Source organism: Erpetoichthys calabaricus, chromosome 8 (assembly GCF_900747795.2).
Source record: "Erpetoichthys calabaricus chromosome 8, fErpCal1.3, whole genome shotgun sequence".
NCBI lineage: Eukaryota > Metazoa > Chordata > Cladistia > Polypteriformes > Polypteridae > Erpetoichthys > Erpetoichthys calabaricus.
The window spans coordinates 124,906,244-124,930,076 of record NC_041401.2 but is presented as its reverse complement, the minus strand read 5'-3'; the positions used below and the strand labels follow the sequence as shown (position 1 = coordinate 124,930,076).

The following is a 23,833-nucleotide window of genomic DNA, read 5'->3' as shown; positions in this document are numbered from 1 at the left end:
TACAAGTTCTTATTTGTCGTAAATGTTACTAAACTCTGTTTCTTTACTCAATAGCCAGTCTGAGTTTATAAAAAGTCATGCTGAGTGAACAGCCACAAAGTCTGATCATTGACCATTTTATAGCAATTGCCACTAAAATCAACAAAAAGATGTCTGTGACTCTGTGGAAAACACGTAATTTGGGTGAGCACCTAGCATATAGTATTAGCATAACTTTTTTTTTCTTCCACCACGAATTGTTACAAGAACACACTTTTGCTCCTACTGAAGAGCTTTTGTGTTGTGTTTAATTGATATTATCCTCTAATAGAAGTTTTATCTATAGATATGTTGCGTCTTCAAAAGTGCTACCTGATGCAATACACAATATAGAAATCAAAAGCAGTCATTTCTCAATCAATTTTCATAACTATTTTGTTCAAGTCTAACTCAGGAACAACAAGCACAATAAAGTGCCCCAAACAGAATAAATCTTGGCGGTTATATGCTATAACCATGATATCCCACATAGGAATCACACCAAAAATATTGCAACATGTATGCATGTATACATCCTGAACACCCCCCTAAGTATTTTAGGAAAGTGCTTCTGCATCAAAGACAGCACGTCTTCCTGCATTCACGTCACGCTGCAGGCAGTTGACTGCTTGATCTATCATCATAAAAAAAAATAAATAAATAAATTCCCATCTCTACTTCAAAGCATAAAATGTAGTCTGCCAACTACAAACACCTCTGCTGATGTCCAAATTTTCCATGGCGTAATAGGCAAGAAACCAAAATAACACCCTGAAAGCAGGCTTAGCACAGAGGTGATCACCCCCATGACCAAGAACAAAAGAATGAAGTATTATATAGAGAGTTCATACAGGTAATTTACACTTTTACAGAATTGTATACTTAATTTCATACTGTCTCAACACCATGCACCTACCAAAGAAACAAACAGTGCCTGCAAAGTTCTTCAATAAATTGTTAAGAATGACAGTTGTGTTTTATATTTCAGGCATCACATATTTCACTCATTTCCCAGCTGGTTCCTTTACAGATCCAATTCAAATAAATTAATTTGAAGACTCTATGGCACACATTGTAAAGTCAAGTGGTCTTAATTTTATTCTGGTTTATTAGAGAACTTCATTATAGCTGCATGTCTCACAGAAACTTGACTCTCCACCCACACCCCACACCCGCCCCCACTCACTGCCAATTAAAATACCTCCCATACTGTACAATTCACAAAAATATAAATAAAAATGTTAATGTAAAAATAAATCAAATACTGAATTGAATGTCCAATGTAGATGCAGACAATACAGCTCTGTGAAAGCAGTTGGGCACCTGCAGCTGTTAAGGCTTTTGTTTCAAAGTATACCTCCATAATAACCAGTAGGAAACATCAAGTTAATTGTTTTGAGACACAAACTGTCCATTAACATTCATGTACAGTGAGCTCGTAATCACAGAATAACGTTGAATTAAAGGAGTTCGTAATACTGCTTGCACTTGAAGGTAGAAGGATTTACTCGTGACATGACATCTGAATGTGTTAAACGTAACTGGCTGAAATATGACTGAGTACACATGTAGCAAAACTACCAAAAAAACTGGATAAAAGGGGCAATGCTTGGGTTTAGTTTACATATTGAGTGGTTTTCTTTTTGACACACTGATTTTTTATTTTGTTAAATAAAAAAAAAATCACAAATAAATAAATTGATAAACAACATGGAACAGTGGAGCAACAGTTTGTACTGCTGTCCCGCAGCTCCAGAGTTTCACATTTGATTCTGGGCCTCAATACACTCCTCCTTATGTCTTTTTCACAACTGTTACAGTTTTCCTTTGTCACACACGCGTGTTTAGGAGGCAACTAAAGGGCTTGAGTACATGTAATTCCATGCCAGTCCAGGGGGTGGCGAAGTGCACTAATTCTCTCGGCCTCTTGCAGACCATTCTTGGGAAATCCCACCCGGCTCTGGGGAAGCCAACGACATCACTTCCGGTTCCGGTCCTGATGACATCACTTCCCCTAATGGCCTTTAAAGCCGCCATCTTGTTGATACTAAGACAGTTCTGTTTTGGACTCCGTTGTGTGAACATGTCTATGATTTTGAATCAGTTTTGCAGCCGGGAAAAATTATACAGGTGGCTGCCCCAAACCTTCGCAATGTCTGTTTGGTCATTTTTGCTACACCTTGCATATCCCAAAAAGACATGCATATTGGTATAATTGGTGAGCCTAAATGGACTGCTGTGAGTGTGTCCTACAGTAAACTGAAAGTGCTGAAACACAGTAGATACCTGCCTTACTCCAAAAGTTAGAGTGTTACTCTTGCAACCACACCAATGTAAACTGGATTATTGTCTACAATGGATAAAATAAAAAAAAAAATAAACCAGACTGAACTATTGAGTCTTCCAGCACACTTTCCTCAATTTTCAACAGAAAATAGTAGAATTGAAAGAATTTAAAAACGAATAAAAGAAAAACTAAACTAAAAACTCACGCTAGAGAGTGGTAACATCTTTACTTTGTACACGTGACACTAATGACCCTATTAACTAATGAACCTTATTAACATATAATATTCAAGGGAGAAAAGGGCAGGAAACTAATAAAGGGAATTGTGAATGTGTCATTGAGTCTACTGTAAGGGTTCACAATCACACTCTCACAAGTTGATTATTCTAAGGCATATGACTGTTGAAAATTCTTAAATTTAATTAATGGTTATTTTCAACATTGTACCAACTACAGGGTACTTTAGTCCGAAATTCGGTAATAATCTTGACAAAATTGAGAAGATTCCAGTAAATTTCATTAACTCAATGATAGTGGCTTTGGAAGTGCAAACTGACAAAAAGTTAAATTTTGAATGGATGATTGTGAAACAATTAGATAGATTTAAAGGAAATACCTTATACAATTTAGAATAATTTTAATCTGAAATTGGAAGAAATAATGCAATAAATAGTTCTCATATGTGGATGACTAAAGAAATATTTAAAGGGCAAGAAGATATGACAAAAAGCATCCCAAGAAGAATGAGGATAATAAAGGTTTTGTGAGTAATTTAGCATCAAGAATGATTAGGAAGGAGGTAGAGTGATCAGGAAGGAGGACAAGTGCATTCAACAGCATGGGCAAAATAATAGAGAGAACAGAAAATATACATCATACTCGTTGGCATGCCAGGACCTAGATGAAACACTAAGATAACATGTCAGTCCTTCCATTCTCCTAGTAGTCTTTACTTTGTTGCCCAAGTTTCCCTCCAACATCTCAGACACGTGTGGCCTGAAGATCTGATTTATGACACTAAACTTTCCTGACATGTAACAGGGGGGGTTTGTACAGGTTTGGTTCTTGCCTTGCACCAGATACTGTCAGGATAGCTGCCCTCAATTCCTTCCCTCTATGAAACTCAGGATTGAAGGATGTGGGGTTTGGAACATGAAAGAACAAAAAAGCAATTTAGAACCCAAAATTTATAAACCCTGAACATTTAATTTTTCAGCAGTTGCTACAAGTTGAAGAAATTTCAACAGAGTGGAAACCATCCAATATTTCATTGTGGTTTGTAAATGGGACTGTCTTGATCCTGGGTATCACAGGTATGGAAATGGTTATAAAGAGTAACATTGAAAATCAATACTGACAGCAACTGTGTTAGCAATAGACAATCAGGACAAGTTTTGATTTATTTGCTTGTAACCATTTTTTTGAGGAAGTAACAATCATCCAAAAGCAGAAGGCTGTAATATGAGATCCTTTATACTTTAATAAAGTACCCCTTGAAATGATGATATGTGCTTATATACTGTAAAATGCTTTTCATCTCTTGTATTATCAATCTTTTGATTTTTACAGTGCAGCGTTTCTGCTGTCCTTGTTTACAGCCTTCTTAATGAGTTTGGTATAGTGCATCCATTCCCAGGGACCATTCTTTATGCATCGCCTGCAAGAAATGGGTCACCTGGACTGGTGTGCATGTTAAGCTTTGCCAAATCTTCTTTGTCTATATCCAACTTTGATGATATTTCCTTCAGCCACCTCCTACAAATCAGGTTGCAATAATTACTGAAAGTGCTTTAAGCCACTAGCTGGACGCTGCCTACCCAAGTTGGGTGGTTTGGTGTTCAACATCCTCAAATTGTAGCGCTACATACATGTCCTTCTCCAAGATACCATCTACAAGATAATTTAGGGCATACTTTTATTCCAAATTCTTAAAATGGGCTTATTTTGAATGAGCTCATTCCCCTACACTTTGCCTCTTTTGCACCCCTACCAGTTCCATGAAGCCCTGGACAAACATTTTAACTGCAGATGAACACATTTTGTTAGCATTGTTGTCTAAAGAGAAATTTTTTGTGTGTTTAACTAGAGGGCTCAGCGCACATATTAACACGTATTAATGTGAATTTCACCAGACTCTTCTACTAATTCCCTTAGTTACTGTAGTAGACTTCATGGATGTAAGTTTTTGGTAGATTAAGCTTAGTCACTTGATTTGGTTAACATCTGTCCTATTTATTGGTATATTTATTATTAAGTACTATGTCATATTAAACAAACTTAATGGTATATAATTGTATATTATAAAATGACAAATGTATATCTAAGTACTTTCATTGTCAACACTGTTTGTGGTACCATGAAGTCTTTTGGACTCTGCATCATTGTGAACGACTATAAATTTGAATATAAAGCTTTATTGCTTGTAAATCTGGAGATCATCTTTGTTCTAATGAGTCAAAGCATTCATTTGCAATGTCCCTGTTATCTTCTAATGAGGCGGATTGCCAGTATCACTATGACCTGACTATGGCTATACTTGGATCATGCCTATTTATGCCAGTCACTGCAAACTCCAGGCTGGTATCCATTGACAAGTGCAGCTTTGGAAAGGCAGATGACCTTACCTTACTGTGATGTTGGGATTCCAAGATGCATTCCTTTCATGTTTGCAAAACTGTACGTTATTGTATGCTTTGTCATCAATTAATGTGAAAGATCTTGGACTCCAATGTTTCCATTCAGAAACTGCCATTGTAGTTGGCGGGAAAACTCCCAGAAGCAGCTGAAAGTTAAAGCTGTTTGACCTAACTGGGCTCTGGTACATCTTCATTTATTTTTATTGCTTATCCTTTGGTCTTGGTTATATGCATTATTACTTTTGGGTAATACTACTGATATTGTAAATCTGGCGAGTATGTTTCTCGTGTGTGTTTGTGTGTGTGTATGTGTTTTTGTTTAAATACCTTACTATATGAAAAAATAGTTTGAAATACTGAATTATACAATTTGCAGAAAAAGGGAAGGGGAAAAAAAAGTCCTGAACATGCTCATTCAGAAAGAAAATATATATGTATTTTTGACATTTAACAGCCAGATGTTCACAGCATAATCTAATTCAATTTAAGATGTTATGGTGCATATTCCAACACATCTGTAAATTTAAAACATTTTTGGAACATTTGTTCAGAAATTAACCAGAAATAGGATTGTATTTTCATGTACTGCATAATTAGTTCATCAAGTATACTGAATAGAAACATCTTCATATTTATTTTAATATGTACTGTAGAATGCGAATCGAGATTATGATAAATTAGTAACAGCCAAACATGAGGCTGAGTAGAGACTGATTTCCTGTACACAAGATGGCTGCCTGTGCCTATTTGCACATGCAAGCTTGTTTCAAGGGTAAAGTGATAAATTAGAGACATATGCAAAGAGAAGAGTGGAACCATCCCACCCTGTCCCAAAAACTCACCTCAATTAAGGGGACTTCAACGATCTTGTCAACGTTTTCCAAAGAGAAGGGAACATACCACAACGTTGCCTTATTAGTCACTTTCGTTGTCCCTGAAAAGTACAGAACAAAATGCATATTATAAGACTGAAAAGTGTAAAGTGTTGTTACAGATCAAGTGTAAAGTGTTGTTACAGATCAAAGTCCAAGTGGCAGGGCATATGGGAAGGTGGGTAGAACTTCAGAGGCGTCATCACACAGTCATGTCCAATCATTGTATCCACCCACAGTGACATCTGCACCAGATGGACAAACTTGACATTTATGTGGTGGGGAAGTTACAATGCAGCCTAAATAAAAAATTAAAAGAGATGGATACAAACATCAAAAAGTAAGACCTCCCAAAAAGAGGAGAATACTAATCCATCAATAGCAATAACCAGGAACACAAAGCTACTGCTGGCTCTTAGTAAATTGGGTCATTTTATCTAGGATCTAGTCAGTAATAGAGGCGTTTCCAGGATGGTGAGATTCTGAGGGAGTGCCAGGATTATAATGAAATAATGACCAACACACAGAGAAGAGGTCGTTTTCCACCCCAGGTAGCTGATTGTCATCATATGGTGACAGAAAATCATTTTAATGTATTCCAAGCTACAGCAGAAACACTAGGACTGCGTTTCCCTCTGGCCCTTGCCAATGCTTAACTGGAGTCTGCTTCCGCCACACCACATCTGCAGATTTCTATTCTTGGCCCACACAAGGTACAGGCTAAACAAGGCAGATAATACAGTATAAAATTTATACAGGCTTCTGTGAGCAAAAGTGATCCTGACAGCATGCTTTTGGGAATAAGATTTCCATTTTTACACCCAGGCCAAAGTTGCTGTGACAGGCAGGTTCCCATGGCAACAGTGCATAGATTCACACAAACAGCAGCGCAGGGAGAGCCTCAAACATTTAATTGCATCCGCAGTGTACAACATCTGACAAACTTCACGAGCAGACAGACGTGCTGTTGCAAGTAGGAATTTGGTCCTCTGAACAGAAGCACCCAGAGAGTGCTGAGCTGAAAATTAAGCATATGGTACAGCACAGTTAGGGACATGTCATTGACTCTGCTGGACATGTAAGCTGTAAAACTCTCAATTGGTCCTGAAAGGGTAGATTTTCTGGACCTAAAATTATTAACCATTGGGTCACAAAGCCTTCTCTATAAGATAAAAGTCAATCTGGTTCAAAACTAAAATAACACTGAACAGGGAGCTTTTTGGCTTTATAGCCCTCTCCTGTTGGGTCCCAACCACACCAACTCCTCTGAAGGAAACATGAGCATTTGGCATCTCTGTTTAAAGACCAACTTAGAACCATGGCCTAGACTAGAAGCCAATGACCTTATCCACAGAGCCACATAGGCACTGATTTTGCGTGCAAACTCAGTGTGACTCAGAGTCTGATATGGGGAGATCTTGTTTCTAATCCTTCACCTATGGAGCCAGAGCAGCTTATATGAACGAGATATGATAGTATGGGCACTTTGCTTTGGAATTAAGTGACTGCTGGTATTAATTTTTCTGACAGAAAAACTGGCCATTCTCTATTTAAGGCACTGCAGCTGAAAGGCACACACCTAAATTGTTAGATATATTAGAGATAGATAGATATAGAGATATATTATATTATATATATACACACACACATATGTATGTATGTATGTATGTATGTGTATATATATATATATATATATACACACATATATATATATATACACACACACCATACAACTGGAAGTGACCAGTAATTGCCCAGGTATATTTGTGTAATGAGTTAAGGTAAGAAAGCAAACATTTGTGTGGTTTTTAAATTTGGGCTTTTTTGTCATTGCTGGCTGAAGTGCTATTATTCCATCCATCAGCTACACTACCTCTCTGATAAAAATTTATTTCTCTGCTTTCATGAATCAAGAATTTGTTCTGTGTGTATGTGATTGGATTCCAGAATTGCTGTAACTCCTTGCTGGATTAGAACCAGGAATGTTACTTCTTAGTATTTCCTGCTTTAGGGTGGTTTCAAGAGTATATATTTCATAAACAAGAACTGTGGAAAACATCTGTCGTGAGGGAGGCCTAGAGGGTTAGGGGTTCCACAGATATTGCTGCAGGTCTATGTATTATTACAACAGATAGCACCGGTGGTGGAGGTATTCGATGTTATAGCGAAGAATCAAAGTTGATTGATTCAACTTTGAATTAAAATGTCTACAAATCATGATGTGGTACTGGCATCAAAGTCTTAAATTATAACTGCTGGATCATAAAATGGATTTAAGCAAATGTCTACCTTCAAGAAACAATACAGCATTTTCTGAACAGCAGCTCACCAAGTTCAAGAAAATCTTGCTCCATTGGTTATTTATAATACCAATTCATACATTTTCTAAGTGTGCTAATAATATACAGCACAAAATTAGGTGAGCAAAACAGCAAAGTTTAATTTTACATATACTTTCACAGATTGATGCTAAACTTAGTTTCACATGCAATTTTACAACTGCAAGACTCACTAAAAATGGTGTTTTGGAGTTGTGGAAGTATTTGGGGAGGTTGAAAAAAAAAAATGAATATTGCTCCTTAAGGCAACACTGTACACAGTGCACCCCTTTAGGCCCTTTATGTCTCTCAGAAAGGGGAATGTGAAAATAACTGGAGTAATACTGTCTTTTGGAAATTCAATATGGCTAAACACAATGCACGATAAGACCAAAAAAAGCATACTCTTACATAAAAGCTGTAATCTAGAAAGACAAATTGTTATCCAAATTAGTTGAGAAGAAAATGCTGTACCTTTGGTCTTAGGTGTGTAGTCCCCGCATTGGCTCTGGTTTTTGGGTTGCCCTCCCCTCCACTACAACCACTTTCCCTGCCAAGACATACAGCCTTTAGTTTAGGTTGCACCAATAGCAACAAACATGAACAATTTTGTGAAAATGAGTTCAGTCATTTTTGTATGATTGGCGAACAAAAACAAAATGTTTAGAGTTTTATTTGTATTAATTTTCTGAGTGTTAATTTATGCGTATTAGCAAAACTGCCTAAATATCTCCATTCTATACCGCTGCTCGTGTTAAACAACTCTTTATCATACCATACCATTTCCTAAACCTGCTTAATCCTGAGCGGTGTTGCAGGGGGCTGGATAGGGCACAAGGCAAAAATTAGTCCTTGGATAGGGTGCCAGTCTACCGCAGGGTGAACACATACACACTAGGGTTAATTTAGCATTGTCACCTAACCTGCATGTCTTTGGACTGTGGGGGGGAAGCCCGAGCACCCAGAGGAAACCCATGCAGACACAGGGAAGACTTGCAAAGTCCACACATGGAGGATCCCAGAATGTGAAACTTGGTCTCCTTACTGCAAGATAGAGCTACATAATGCTACCCCCTAGACAACTCAAGGTGGTCAAATTGAAAGAATCTATTTCTAATGTGAAATAATGTTTCAGTGATCAAGATTCAGAAGAATTCTCTCAGATATGCATGCTTCAGACACATTCCACTTTGTAAAATGACTCTCCCATTAGGAGGTATAAACTGGGACCCTCTGGTGTGAAGCCTGGAGTACACACTTCAATCAGCAAAGAAAACAACTCTCCCAGCACTCTGGCAGTGACTTCCTGTGCTGGACGGAACTGGAGAACCAGTAAGTGTGGCGCAATATGGGCAAACATAAACTAAAGGAGAAGAGCCATTGCTATAGCTTGGCGTCAATCTTGTTTTGGTTGCTTTTGTTCCTTGCATGAATGTTTTGATTCCTGCTATGGCATGATGAAAAACACAACAGGACAAGTCATTTTGTACAGGTTGTTGCTTTCCACACATCGGCAGTATGGTTTTAAGAACGTTGTACAGAGTTGCACTGCTCAGCGCAACCAGTGCTGAATATGAACCAGTCCAGTTTCAAACCCAACTGCAAATGAAACCCGATAAATATTTTACAGGAAATTGAATTAAGTCATGGGAAGATGTCACACTACAAATGTGAAAACATGAAGGCACATGTGTGCTCAGAATACATGCAACTGCTGTAACACTCATGTGCATGTATGTGTGTGTGGATGTGAACAAGCATTGACTTGTGTGACAATGAAGTGCATTTGCTTAAATGATTCAGAAGAATTAACAAAGTGCAAAAGAGCAGAAGCAGGGGGGAAAACAGCAGGCCAATAATGTGACCCATGCAGAGCAAGCTTCTGTGGCAAGCAAAGGCTGATGCTAACAACATGTGACAGAAGCGAATCATGTCTGCTTCTCTTCCTTTGTCTTCCCTAAGGCCCAGTGAGATCAGGAGCAATGGAGCAGGCGCAGCACATGACATGCTGCTACAAAGTGGGGAGAAGGGCTAGAAATCCAACTTAAATTTGGTTATATAATAGCACCATTCAGCATTGGAGAGGTGCTGCTGTATAGCATAGTACCCTATGAGCAGAGAGCTGATACAAAAAGCATACATTTAATCCCTGCAAGATAGGTTCAGATTGCCTTAAACAATGGTATTTTATTGTGGTCAATAACTATTTCTTACAGACACTCAGGGACAAAGTGAGATATTTTACTAGTCAAGGAAATATTTTCTGAAATTGATTTTTCATGGTCAGATCTGAGTGGGGCTAAAGCATTATTTGATGTAAATTTACATAAACACAATGAGAACATGTAAATGTCACACCGAAATCAGCTCAGAGCAAGACTGAACTAGGATCCAAGTAATCATATGCTAATGACTAACTTAGTAATACTGTATAACAGAGTAATCCAAATCAATGGCGTTTTTTCTGGTTTATTATAGATTGCATGTATCTGTAAACTCCTTAAAAGATACAGCGATGATCCGTCATTTGTTCATTATAGAGACCCTTAGAAAGATTAATACTGTAAATTAATTTACTCTACACAGTATGTAGCACTGTACACAAAAAAGCACTGTGGTCAAAATCTTAACTTTCAGCTTTCAATGGATTAACATTTTTAGGGAACTCTAAACATAATTTGAATAATGTGAATTTCCCATTGGGATTAATAAAGTATCTATCTATCTATCTATCTAATTCAACCATTTCAGGCTTAACAGTTGTTTGCCACATCTAAGCTTAGGAATTGATCAACCAATCACAACTTACAGTCCAGAAGTTGTTTGAATCCTTTGATTTTTAACAAAGTAGCTTATAAAGAAGTTTGAGTTACGCTTTTTTTTTTTTTTAAGTGGCAATATTCCCCAGTTTCCAATCCTAAACTTGCTTCCAATGAATGTTGCAGAAAACTGAAATTCCTGTGAATTTTGCCTGAAGCATTTTTGACTTCAACCATTTACTGTGCGTTGTTATTTTGCTTTTATTATGATAAAGGTTTTTAGTGAGAAATGACAAATCAAAACAATCTACAGTATTAATTTGATAAATTCTTTGAAATTTGTAGCAACTACTTAAGAAATGAAAAAAAAAACTTATATTGATGACAAAAAGACCACCCATGCCCACATTATGCTCCATGCATCTGCAACCTCTGGCACTTACCTAACATTCATATGATTTTTCTTCTGTCACGTGAGTACCAATGTTGGTTAATTTATTAAGCTAGACCATGAATGTACTGCTAATGGGGGGTAGACTTGTGATATGTAGAATGTATAAAGCTAAAAACTGTTGGGTTACTATGGAGTGCTACATTAAAACACAATACTCAAAATGTATCTTTCCATACAGCACTTCACAAAGGGACCTTCCTACAGCTCTTAGGCAATAAACCACTTTAGCCTACATCTGCTTGTTGATACAACACAAGAAAGGCGGTCAGGATTCAGCAGCAGGCAGCTCTGCTTCTCTCAGGAGAAACTTCAATCTCAGAAGGTGAATTTGGTAAAATACGAAGCTCACAACAGCACACACTGGACTGTGAACACATTACTCACAAAAGCAATTGCCCAGAGCTGTCTGTCAAGAGGATAAAGACAGCAATAAATTAAACCTAGGAAGAGAAGAATGCCCTTTTTGAGGCCCATAAACCATTTATCTGAAGAGGTTTTGCTTGAATTCAAAAAAATAAGTTGTTTACAGGGAGGCTGGAAGAGGCTGCTGTGATGGTCACTACACTAAATTCTTAACAGTAGTTTTCCTTTTTATTGGCCAGAGCCTGCAGCTCAAGGGGGGATACTGTTTGGCTACCAAACTAAAACCAGGTCTTATGGCCAGAACTACCAATAAAGCAACAGATAGGTTAATGCCCACTTCGGCCTGAATGCCACTTGACACAGGCAGTGTGGCACACAGAGGGTTATTGTGTTTGGCATCTTACACAGACCCTCCTCTAGCTGCACCCTGATGTTTCTGTGCTGCCGCATGAAAGGCAGGTTGCCTTAGTGACAAGCACCTAGAGAGAGACAGAGAGAAAGATGCTTTTTTCACATTTTAGTTTGGCTATGTGGAATGAAAGACTAGAAAATGCATGCAATGAAGGTTGATGGGATGGGGAGAGATTGAAGCTGTGAGAAGTGAAGTGATACGAACATGGAGAGTTGAGAAAGTGAATGTAATATATGGAGCAAATGGTCAACATAGATAAACCTCTAACACTGGTTAATTGTACAATTTGGGATTTTTTTTAAACTTGATTAGACCTTGTGTGGAGCAGAAGAGAACAAACTATCTTTAGAAAACAAAACCTTACAATAGGGAAATGTAGTGGTGGTGGAGTATTACTCCTGTTCTAAAATGAATGTCGCCTAAGTTTGTCCTAAATGGTAACTGAAAGCTCAGCAGACTTCCTTGTTCAATTCAGTGCCAGCAACAGTAGCCTAAGGCAATGGCTGCTGCAATTCATGGAGCTTGATCACTGCCTAGTGATACAAAGTGAATGAAATGGTGAGGAATGGATGTGTGTGTTCACACTGCAATGGACTGGCACCCTGTCTGCAGTGGCTTACCCCCTACAATTGCTGGGATAGGCTCCCACTCCCCCCATGACCCTGCTCAGAATTAAGCAGGCTTACAAAATGCAAACAACATGTCCACCTCGCAGAAAGGCATGAAGGAGAATAAAGGGGAGCTAAGGGATCTTTTTACTTTACTGTATACTGCATATGTCTGTTTATTTTCAGACATACCAGCACTCTGCTCCCATACTTTCTACTGCCATGCCAAGCACCTATCAATATGTCAGGATCTAACATTGATCCATCCATCCATTGATTTTCTAAGTAACTTCACCTAGTACAAGTTCAGTGTCCTTGTATATCGGTCCAATCCAGGGTGGGATAGTAGTCTCCTGCTGGTCATACTTGTGCACAGCCCGCTCACTTACAGTATACCAGGTCAGAAAAGATTTCACAATCAACCTCCCAGGGTGTCTTTGGGCAACTGTGGCTATCTGAAAAAAATGTCACTGGGGGAGACTGCATTCCAAATGGCTTAAAAAGACCAGAAGGCAAAAATGCCACCATGCTGCTCTGCCAGCTTGGGTGTATTTTGAAAAATGATACACAATAAGTCTTTTTTTTTTTTTTTTACATTTCAAATCTTAGTGTGGAGAAAAAATGATGCTATGCTTGTTAGCCTGCTTTAACTGGGCACCATGCTTTCTGATGAACATCTTTTTTGCTGTACATCACACTTGTACCACAAAGGAGTTTAATTGCATATTTTAATATGTTAAATCTCCCACTTACCAATGCTTTTAAATGTAAGAACTTCAGTGTAAGGAACAGACACACCCAGTCTAGTGCTGCCAGAAGCTATAAAATTTGAATGGATGGTGCACACATCTTAGGAAATGGAGCCATCTACTGGTAATAGAATGTCTTCGATACTTGCATACATGCATTTATTTTGGTAAGCATGTAAGGGATACTAACACTTAAGAATCATAAGATGGTAGTTTTTTTTTTTTGATGAAGTGTTTATATGGGAATGTGCAGAGGGCTCTGCAAGTGTGTCAACAGTACATTTATTACTATATGCATGTGATGTGCCCATTTTTGGTTTTGTGTGTCTCACTAAGAATATGTGTGGGTTTTCTACACTTGTAGGAAAAATGTTGGAAAAATTAATGTGCTGATGCCCTCATCTTATACACACACACACACTTTTCAAATTCTGTAGAAAGCCTTAAATTAACAAGTAATGATTCCCTCATTTAAATTTTATTTGTTTTTGCCTTATTTTAAAAGATGGGGTCAGCAAACTAATCAAGAGTTGCTCCCTCACAGCTCAAGGTAATCAATTTCTGTCTAGATTTTCTCCAAGTCTTCTTGTTTTCCTTTCACACCACAAAAATACTGTATGCATGAAATTAATTGGATGTTTTTTTGTTTGTGTAAGAAATTGTCCTATAAAATGGAGTGGGTCCTTGAACTGCACCTGATATTAATGATGCAAATGACACAGGATTAAGTGGGAATACGGATGGATGGACAGAAAGACAGACACTATATTACAGACAGACCGACCATTTGCAGTATTTTGTACACTTTGCAAGTTCTCCCTGTTTCCTCCATTGACTCCTTTTCTTCTCAGACAGTCTATAAAGTGATTGTCAATTCAAGGTTGCCTCAAAGGTATTTAGTATTTACCCTATGATGCACTGGTTGGTTCCTGTCAAGATAAGCTCAAGGTTTCATTGATTCTGCACTAAAAAAAATGAATTTGTGAAAGAGATGGATGGATGATGCATGTTACAGCTCCTAATACTAATTATTGCCAGCTAGCTTATAAGGGTGCATGCTAGCTTATATCTAAAGTTTGCTCAATTTGCAGTTTCTTGTATTGGTATATTCCAAAAGAAGTCTAAGTATGTGAAAGCCTTTTCCAGGTATCATTTATGCAGACAGGCTCACAGAGTTTGCACCCCATTGTGATTTTAATCTGATCCTTCTTTTATGTACAATTTGCGTGTTCTCTCGCTGTGTTCACAAGAGCTTCCTCTCTGAGGATGTTGATCTTCTACAACAGTACATACACCTCCACTTTGATTACAGATCATTCCAAACTAACAGTAGTGTGCATTGTACTTTATCTTGAATCTACTATACAGCAAAGTCAGCAAGGTACTTACGGGTTAGGTTCACTGGCCATTTCTGAATGGCACTTAGTTTCACACTCATCTTCCCCCAATCTTTCTAACTGGGTGTGCCCTGGTCTCCTTTTCCCTACAATTTCTTTCTGCTAGGGGTGACTTTGACCACAAGGATTCAACAATATGCAATTGGAAGAGCCAATTTCTTCTTTGCTGCCAACACTCCCATTGTGGTCTTTGGGGAATATATGTGAATAACAGATTCCTGTGTCTATACAGTGGTATGATGAAATGTGCGCATGCAAATCTAACTGTATGGCTCAATTAGGGAGACAAATGTTTATAGGACCACGTACACAGTTTTGGCTCTCTATTGCTTTTGGAGCAAGTATTCTTCAATAGACAATGCACAAAATGTGGGTTCCATTGCTTATGTAGCAAAACCCTTTCAAAGTGACAGTTACAAACCATAGTATTTATGTATCTTGCAATCTTTATTCCACTTATATTTATTGGGAAGACATGAGTGTGAACACTATAAGGAGGAACTCTAAACTGTTACCTGCCTGTGAATCAGGAAGATTGCATTTAAATATAAAATACTACTTGCATATCAAGCGTGGCTTGTAACCTCGTGACACAATATGCAGTATACAGGATTAGGGCTTTTTTCCCACCAGTTTTTAATATTTAACTTAACTGGATGGTTGCCTAAAATGAAAGTACTTTGTGTACTTTGGCCTCTGTGTGGTCCCACATGAGGAGGAGCGTGGCTCTACAAGTGAACTCTATCTAAGGCTGTGAACCTAATGCCACCGGTTAGGTTAATCGGAGTGTCCGTCAGCCACGTTCTGTATAATCCCACTTGGGGGATGATTTCCCATGGCTGACCTAATCTTGGGTGCAATGGTTGCATAACCAGTGAAATCTTTGCTCAAGAAAAAAATTTAAGCAGAGTCAAGTTCAACAGTGTACAAGGTGTAAATGGTGTTCAAAAGGGAAAGGCAGTCATGACTGCACCATGAATTTTTCATGCCTTTAAATACATAATTTTATAATTTTCTGAAATTGATAGGTAATTAACAGTGAAACAATAGCCACTTTAATCAGAACCTTTATTCTTTACTGAACATTATGGTTTCTACATAACCAGTGAGGTTTCTGCATTTGGAGCAAGCGTGATACTGACCACAACATTTTTCAGCAGAAGGTGCTGTTGTGAAAAAATTAAGTAGGAAAATCTCAGGGATTTAAAATATTGTTAAAAATGTTTAAAACAAACTCAACATAGTCATCATAACTAATTTTCTTCATTTTTCATGATGTCCAATGTACTGTAAGTTCTTTTCTTGAAAAATGTTTTTTTAGTGCATGAGAAATTTTCTTTGTGCCTGGTGCCACACATGTGTCCCTGGGTTGCTTGGACAAGCCCTTTGACCCTTCAGTGTTCTGGACATACCTTTGCTTGTGTATGTGCATGTGGAACCAGAATATTTCAGTTTTGCCTTGAGGCTTGTAGGCTATAGAGGTTTCAAGCAATCCACTGACTGATTCCTTGTGATACAATTTAGAGCATGCATGAACTTGCACATTTCACTATTTGAGAGTGATTGGAGTAATAAATCATCATGAATCACATCAATTATGTACAATATGATTTAGCACTTTTCTACTGAACAAAAATTGGAAATTTAATGAATATTCACATTTCTGCTTTTGGTTTTAATATTGATCCAGAGATATTTTTAATCTAGCCATTTGGTGGTTGCACTTTACTGCAAAAATGTATATAGATGTTTATTTTGTGCTTTTTAAAGGCTTTAGAGTGGCATTACTCTTCTGAAATTTTCCATTGCCTGGTAGTAGCAGCTGTTTAGAGCAGATCCTCCAATTAGCAGTGAACCACCCAATCACGCTGAGATTGCACAGGTGGTGAAGCTGAGGGTTGGGAAGGCTGCAGGGATCTGTGGTATCCAGGGTAAACTTCTCCAGGCTGGGGGTAAAGCTGTCCTCCTGGCATTGCAAGCAATCTTTGCTTCCATGTGGGAGACGGGCATCATCCCAACTTTCTGGAAATGGGACTTGTCGCCCATATCTGGAAAGGGAAGGGTGATTGCCTGGATTTTGTCAACTACAGGGGGATAACACTGTTCTGGGTGCCAGGTAAGTTTTTTACTAGGATCATCCTCAATAGGATCTGTGATCACAAGCTCACCTACCAGCGACCGGAGCGGTCTGGTTTTACATTTAAGAAGTCTACCATTAACCGTATCTTGGCAGTGATGGTTCTCATGGAGCACAAACGCAAATATAGGCAGAGTTTCTTTGCAGCCTTTCTCGATTTTCACAAAGGGTCTAACTCAGTTGATCAAGCTGCCCTGTGGGACATCCGGAGACTGTACTGGATGCCCCCAAAGTCAAAGTGAACTTTATGGTCATCTCAAACATATACAAGTATACAGATAGATAAAATTGCGAAGCTCAGGTTCCACAGTATAACAACATGACGTGCAAATAAATTAAAAATAGAATTAAAATTTAAAAATTAAAACACAAACAAGACATTGTGCAAAGACGAAGAAGTAGCAGCAATATTGACGTGTAGTTAGCAATATGAACATTGATGCAATGTATGGTATTTGCAATCTAGAAAAAAAATAGTCAATAGATGTAATATAGTAAATAATAGATATAGATAATACAGAAGTTATCAGTATATGATAATAGTTGTTTAAGACATGTGTAAACAATGACAGGTCAGAATGTTTCACAGCAGAAGGATATCAAGTGTCAAAATACTTAAAGATCAGTATGAGATTTTCAGTTTTTTCTACATGCGTCTTTGCAGGACAGTGACTTGCATGTATAGAAGTTCTGTTTTTAGAGGTGGTTGAGGCAGTGTGGAAGATCCCGGGGATCAGCCTGGTGTTAAGGAGTCAAACAGTTTGGGGCTAAAAACTCTCCTGCAGCCTGGCAGATCTGGCTTTGATGCTGCAGTATCTGCTCTTGGATGGCAGAAGTGTGAAAAGTCCATGTGAGGGGTGTAAGGGGTCCTGCACAATGCTGCAGGCCTTGTGGACACTGCGTTTGTAAAATATGTCATGTAGTGAAGGGAGAGGCACCCCAATAATGTTCTCTGCTGTCTTCACTATCCTTTGCAGGCGCTTGCAGTTGGATAAGTTGCAGTTGCCATACCAGACAGTGATGCAGCTGGTTAGAACACTCTCAATGATGCCTCTGTAGAACATGTTGAGGATTGAAGGGGGAAGACTTGCTTGCTTCAACCGCCTCAGGAAGTGTAGTCTCTGCTAGGCTTTCTTGATTAGTGTTGAGGTGTTGTGTCCACGTAAGTTCCTTAGTTAGGAGTACCAAGTTCCTCGGTGTGCACATAGCAGTCTCCACATCTAAACCGTTGATGCTGAGTGGGAAGTGGGCAGGATGTGATTTTCTGAATTCCACGATTATCTCTTTTGTCTTATCAACATTGAGAGATTGTTGTCTTCACACCGTGCAGACAGCCGTTCCACCTCATCTCTGTATGCTGTCTCATCATCCCTGCTTATCAGTTCCAGCACCGTCGTATCATCCGCAAACTTGATGATGTGGTTGGTGTGTGTAGCTGTGCAGTCGTAAGGCAGCAGGGTGAACAGCAGTGGACTAAGCACGCAGCTCTGCGGCACTCCAGTGCTCAGTGTGATGTTGCTGGAAGTGTTGTAGCCCATCCAAACTGAGTGGGGCCTCTCGGTCAAGAAGTCCAGGATCCAATTGCAGAGGGTGGTGTTCAGGCCCAACCTGCTCAGTTTTACAAGCAGCTTTTGAGGGATGATTGTGTTGAAGGCAGAGCTAAAGTCTATGAATAGCATCCTGACATGTCTTTTTTTTATCCATATGTGTCAGGGAGAGGTGAAGGGCAGAGCATATGGTATCTTCAGTTGACCCGTTTGAGGGAGATTAGTCTTTGTGTGACATGACTAACCTTTCGAAAGCACTTCATTATGACTGATGTGAGTGCAACTGGTCAGTAGTCATTCAAGCATGTCACTGATGACTTCTTCGGCACTGGAATGATGGTGGTCAACTTGAAGCATGCTGGGACTGACGACTGGCTTAGGGATGTGTTGAAGATGTCTGTGAGGACACCAGCCAGTTGATTGTCACATTTTTTGAGCACACAACCAGGTATGTTGTCAGGTCCTGCAGCCTTGCGTGGATTGACTCTGGATAGAGTCCTCTTCACGTCAGTTATGGAGAGACAGAGTACCTGGTCAGTGGAAGGAGGTGTTGCTTTTCTTGCAGGGTCTTTGTTCTGCGCCTCAAACTGTGCGAAGAAGTTGTTCAGCTCATCCGGAAGGGAGGCATCACCATCGCTGCTGTGTGGGTTGAGCTTGTAGTTTGTAATTGTCTGAACGGCCTGCCACATACGACGTGCGTCTCTGGTGCTGTTGAATTGTTTGCTAATCTTCTGCGCATATGCCCACTTAGCTCTCCTTATAGCGCGAGACATGTTGGCTCTGGTCACCCTGAGGGCAGCCTTGTCTCCAGATCTGAAGGCTGCATTTCTGATCTTAAGCAGCTTGTGCACTTCTCTCATCATCCAGGGCTTTTGGTTGGCTCTTGTGGTAACATCCTTGGTAACAGTAACATCCTCTATGCATTTGGAGATGTAGCCAGTCAGAGAGTCTGTGTACTCCTCCAGATTGATGGAGTCACCATCCATAGCAGCCTCCCTGAAAATGTCCCAGTCTGTCAAATTGAAGCAGTCTTGGAAAGCTGAAACAGCACCAACCTGCCACACTCTGATGTTCTTGCGGGCTGGTTTAGTACGCTTCAGCAGGGACTTGTATGCAGGAACCATAAAAACTCTGATATGGTCTGAAAAGCCAAGGTGGGGGCGGGGTAGGGCCTTGTAGGCATCAGAAGCGCTCGTGTAAACATTGTCCAGACAGCTTCCCCCTCTAGTAGCAAAGTTCACATTCTGGAAGAATTTTGGGAAAACTGACTTCAAGTTGGCATGATTGAAGTCTCCAGCAATAATGAAAAATGACTCGGGGTGCGTCGTTTGCAGTTTGCTGATGATCTTGTAGAGTTCCGCTAGCGCCTAGTTAGCATTTGCGCTAGACGATAGGTAGACGGCAACCACCAGCATATAACTGTATTCCCTCGGCAGGTAGAAAGGCCGACACCTTACCGATAAAACCTTTCAGCGGGGAGCAGTGTCACACAACTGAGGCAGCATTCATACACCACTCTCTGTTCACATAAACACAGTTCCTCCCTCACCCCACCCCCCAATCGGTGGGTCTTACCGGACAAAGAGGCGTCTCTGTCTGCTTGGAAGATGGTCAGTCCGTCTAACTGGATGGCAGAGTCTGCAATGTTTTCCAGGAGCCATGTCTCAGTGAAAATAAAGATGCAACAGTCTCATTTCCCACTGCAGCTTTATATAATCCAGTGATCGGACATTCGTGAGCAGAATGGACAGTATCACAGGTCTGGTGGGGTTAGTTTTTAGCCTTGTGCTAACACCGCCGTGTTTCCCTTGTTTCTGCTTCTGATCGCTGCCCTTGCGTTTTCGCCAGCTCAGCTTCTCAGGCTGCCGAAGTAAGCAAAGGCTGCGGAGCGTCTGTCACCTCACTGGATATTTCAGTGCATTTTCTTCGGAATTCGAGCAGGATTTGCCGCTCATCAATGTATGTCTGTGAACTACTATCACTTAAATCTACTTCTTTTCTTATACTAGTTGACAAAGACTAACAAAGATTAACACTAAATACCATGGCCGGCCTGTACACTGGTATTGTGAGTGCTGTGCAGAGTGGAGGAAGAACCTCCGTGTTTTTCCTAGTTGATTCTGGGGTTCATCAGGGGTGTGGTCTTTCTACAACTCTATTCAATGCTTGCATGGACTGGGTGTTGGGCAAGGTCATAGGGTCCAGTGGCTATGTTGGTGAAGAAAGATTAACTGATCTTGACTTTGCTGACAATTCTGTGATCTTCGCGGAGTCAATGGAGGTTCTGATCAAGACTGAGCGAGGAGTTTGCGTATCTGTGCTTGCAAATGTCCTGGAATACATTTATAAAAAAAATCCATAGCTTTAATGACCCCTCAGGCACTGCCATCAGCATTGTGTGTCTGCGGAGAGAGAGTGTCGACCTTGTTGAGAGGTTTACTTACCTCAGCAGTGACAGATTCATATCTCTGGTGACTCTTCCTATGAATTTTGTGACTAGTTCAGATACAAGTCAGTAGACGGATTGGGAGAACATGGGGTCATGAGGTCACTGGAAGGGGGTGGGATGCGCTCCAGATATCCCTGCGAAAGGATGAAGGTCCAGGGGCCTCATGCATAACGCAAAGAATTCACACTATAACATGGCGTAAAGACAAAAACGGAAATGTGCTTGTGCACAAAAAAATCCAGGGTAATAGAAGAATTTCAGCAAATACCAAGTGGAGGCAAGGAAAAACATACTTTGTTGGTTTAAACAGTGGCATAACCAACAAAAAGAAGTTGATCGAGTGACAGAGTGTCAGAGAAACTCAAAAGCTCAAGGTCACAAAGTCGCACGGTGCCCAAAATGAAAAAAAGAAGTTGTCAGATATCAAAGTCGCTGAGAAAAGGCGAGTCGTAGCCCACTGTCTGAGTGTCATATGAAAGCTTATTAGGGTACAGAGGAAAAAAAAATTAAAAATAGGCACACAGTGGGGGGAAAAAAGCACAAAATGTCAACTTTAATCTCTAAATTTCCACTTTAATCACATAGTTTGTCATTAAAGTAAAACATCATAAACTTCATCTTAAAATCGTTTAATTTACTAGTTTCTCAAATCCCATCGTAACTAAAGTAACATGTTAAATGCTTTGTTTTGTATTTGATCTTCTATGTGCTCTGTGTGTGTGAATCACTACCTGTTTCTTAAACCGGCTTTCTTTTCATCCAACAGGACACAGAATCCATTACATTCATGATATTACAGCTCTCTTAATAACTAACACGAAGATGTATACCTGATATCATTTCCATGATAGGAGTTAAAGCATGCTATTAAACATGAGAACACGGTGGCGCAGTGATTGTTCATGTCTCACACAAGATGCTTGCTGTGCCATGCGTGACCTTTGATGAAATACTTTATTGCAGCAGTACTGTCTCTTTCAAATGTACTAACCCTCAATTCCTGTCCTTTTCTTTCTCCAAATACCCAATCGCCTCACAATCAGCTCTGTAATAAGCTATCTATAATCTATCTATAAGCTTAGAACGCCGATTCTTCAAAACTTAAGGAACATTGAAATATCTTCATAGTACATGTTAAATTATTCTGTCTATCCAGTGTCGTGTCAGTCCCAGCAAGAATGCAGTGCGAGGCAGGAACGATCTGTGAACGCAGCACCAGCTCCTTGCTAGCGCTGCAACACCGTGTCCTCACATGTTTATTTATTAACAATACAGTGAACCCTCGTTTATCACGGTTAATCCATTCCAGACTCTACCGCGATAAATGAATTTTCGCGAAGTAGGATTCTTTATTTATGAATCGAATATTTTCGCAGTTAGAGTATAGAAAACCTGTTTACGACCTTCTAAATACATTTTTTTAACATTATTAGAGCCCTCTAGACATGAAATAACACCCTTTAGTCACCATTGCACTGATATTACCCAATATATTAGAGAAAAGACATATTAGATGTTACAAATATCATATTATTATTGTACTGTACATTTAACTATAAACACACACACACACACACAGTTCTTACACACAACCACTAACCTATGAAGGCACGAGCTCAGTAGGAGAGTCTTCAGGTTGTAAGCTGGAGCGCTGATCGCACCCTCAGAGGACACAGACGCCCCTGGGAAAACCCCTGAAACAGCTGACAGTCTACCTTCACATTGCTCCTTACCCTTCTTACTTGCACTACAACGCGGGATAAACCTCTCACGCGGTACTCCGCTTACTTAAAAGTATTGTGCAGCGCCTCTCAGCTTTGGAATTGGTTGTTCTGTCATTCTGTCTCTCTCTCTCTCTCTCTCTGACATCCTCTGCTCCTGGCGGAACTGTCATCTCTGACTTGTCATGGAGCACGTTTAAACTTTTGAAAAGAAACAAATGTTTGTTTGCAGTGCTTTGAATAAAGTTCTTTTTTTCCTACAACCTCCTGTGTCTCTGTGCAAATCTGTGACCCAAGCGTGACAAGGTGGTGCAGTATCTTCAGCAGGTGCGTCGTTGTCTTCTTCCGCTGAAGGAGTGCTAGGAGTAGGCAGTGGGTGTCTGGGTGCGCGGCTGAAGAACATCTTGATAGGCAGTTGCTGGCGGCGTGAGGAGGTTTTTGTAGGGTATTGCCATCTTTGATCATATCCAAGAGTTTCACCTTCTCCTGGATGGTAAGCATCTTCCTCCAGCGCTTAGTTTCATTGTCAGAAGGCTTAGAAAAAGCAGCACGTTTAGGAGCCATCGTGGGGCTTAGATAAAAGTTCTCAGAAAGCGCATGCGTAGTGACGTAACCATGTATGAGAAAAAATCGCGATAGAGTGAAGCCGTGAAAGTCGAAGCATGATATAGCGAGGGATCACTGTATAGATTATTTAAATGAAGTTAAAGTTTTTTCTGTACAATATAATAAACATTTTGCTGCATTTCATCTTAAAAACGATATCGTCATCATATGTAAATACACGCTTTATAAAGTGGCTCAGGTTGTGCAATATTATAACTATTCCAAGTTTACAGTGAGGTAATTGTACTTATAAGTACAAACAGTTGTACAAGGAGCACTTGAACTGATTGAGTGCGTTAATAGTTCTTGGGATGAAACGTTTTCTGAACCGCGAGGAAAGGCTCTGAAGCATTTGCCATATGAGAGCAGTTCAATAGATAGCATGGTTGAGGCAGTGAGACTTCATGCTGTATATAGATAATTCTCTTTCCGACCAGCTGCTGTACAGCTGTGATTCCCCACTCAGATACAGTGATATAAATACTCCGAGTGGTGCAGTG

At 39.7% G+C, this 23,833-nt stretch overlaps 1 protein-coding gene across 4 annotated transcripts in view; it reads right to left on the bottom strand.

The window, feature by feature from the left end:
- Positions 1–23,833, bottom strand: part of acot7 (acyl-CoA thioesterase 7) — a 217,199-nt gene that overhangs the window by 122,075 nt on the left and 71,291 nt on the right. For all 4 annotated transcript variants that reach the window (XM_051931294.1, XM_051931295.1, XM_051931293.1 and 1 more), the window contains one exon: positions 5,784–5,875. In XM_051931294.1, the coding sequence (XP_051787254.1) occupies positions 5,784–5,875 (92 nt within the window). The remainder of the gene's footprint in view (positions 1–5,783; positions 5,876–23,833) is intronic.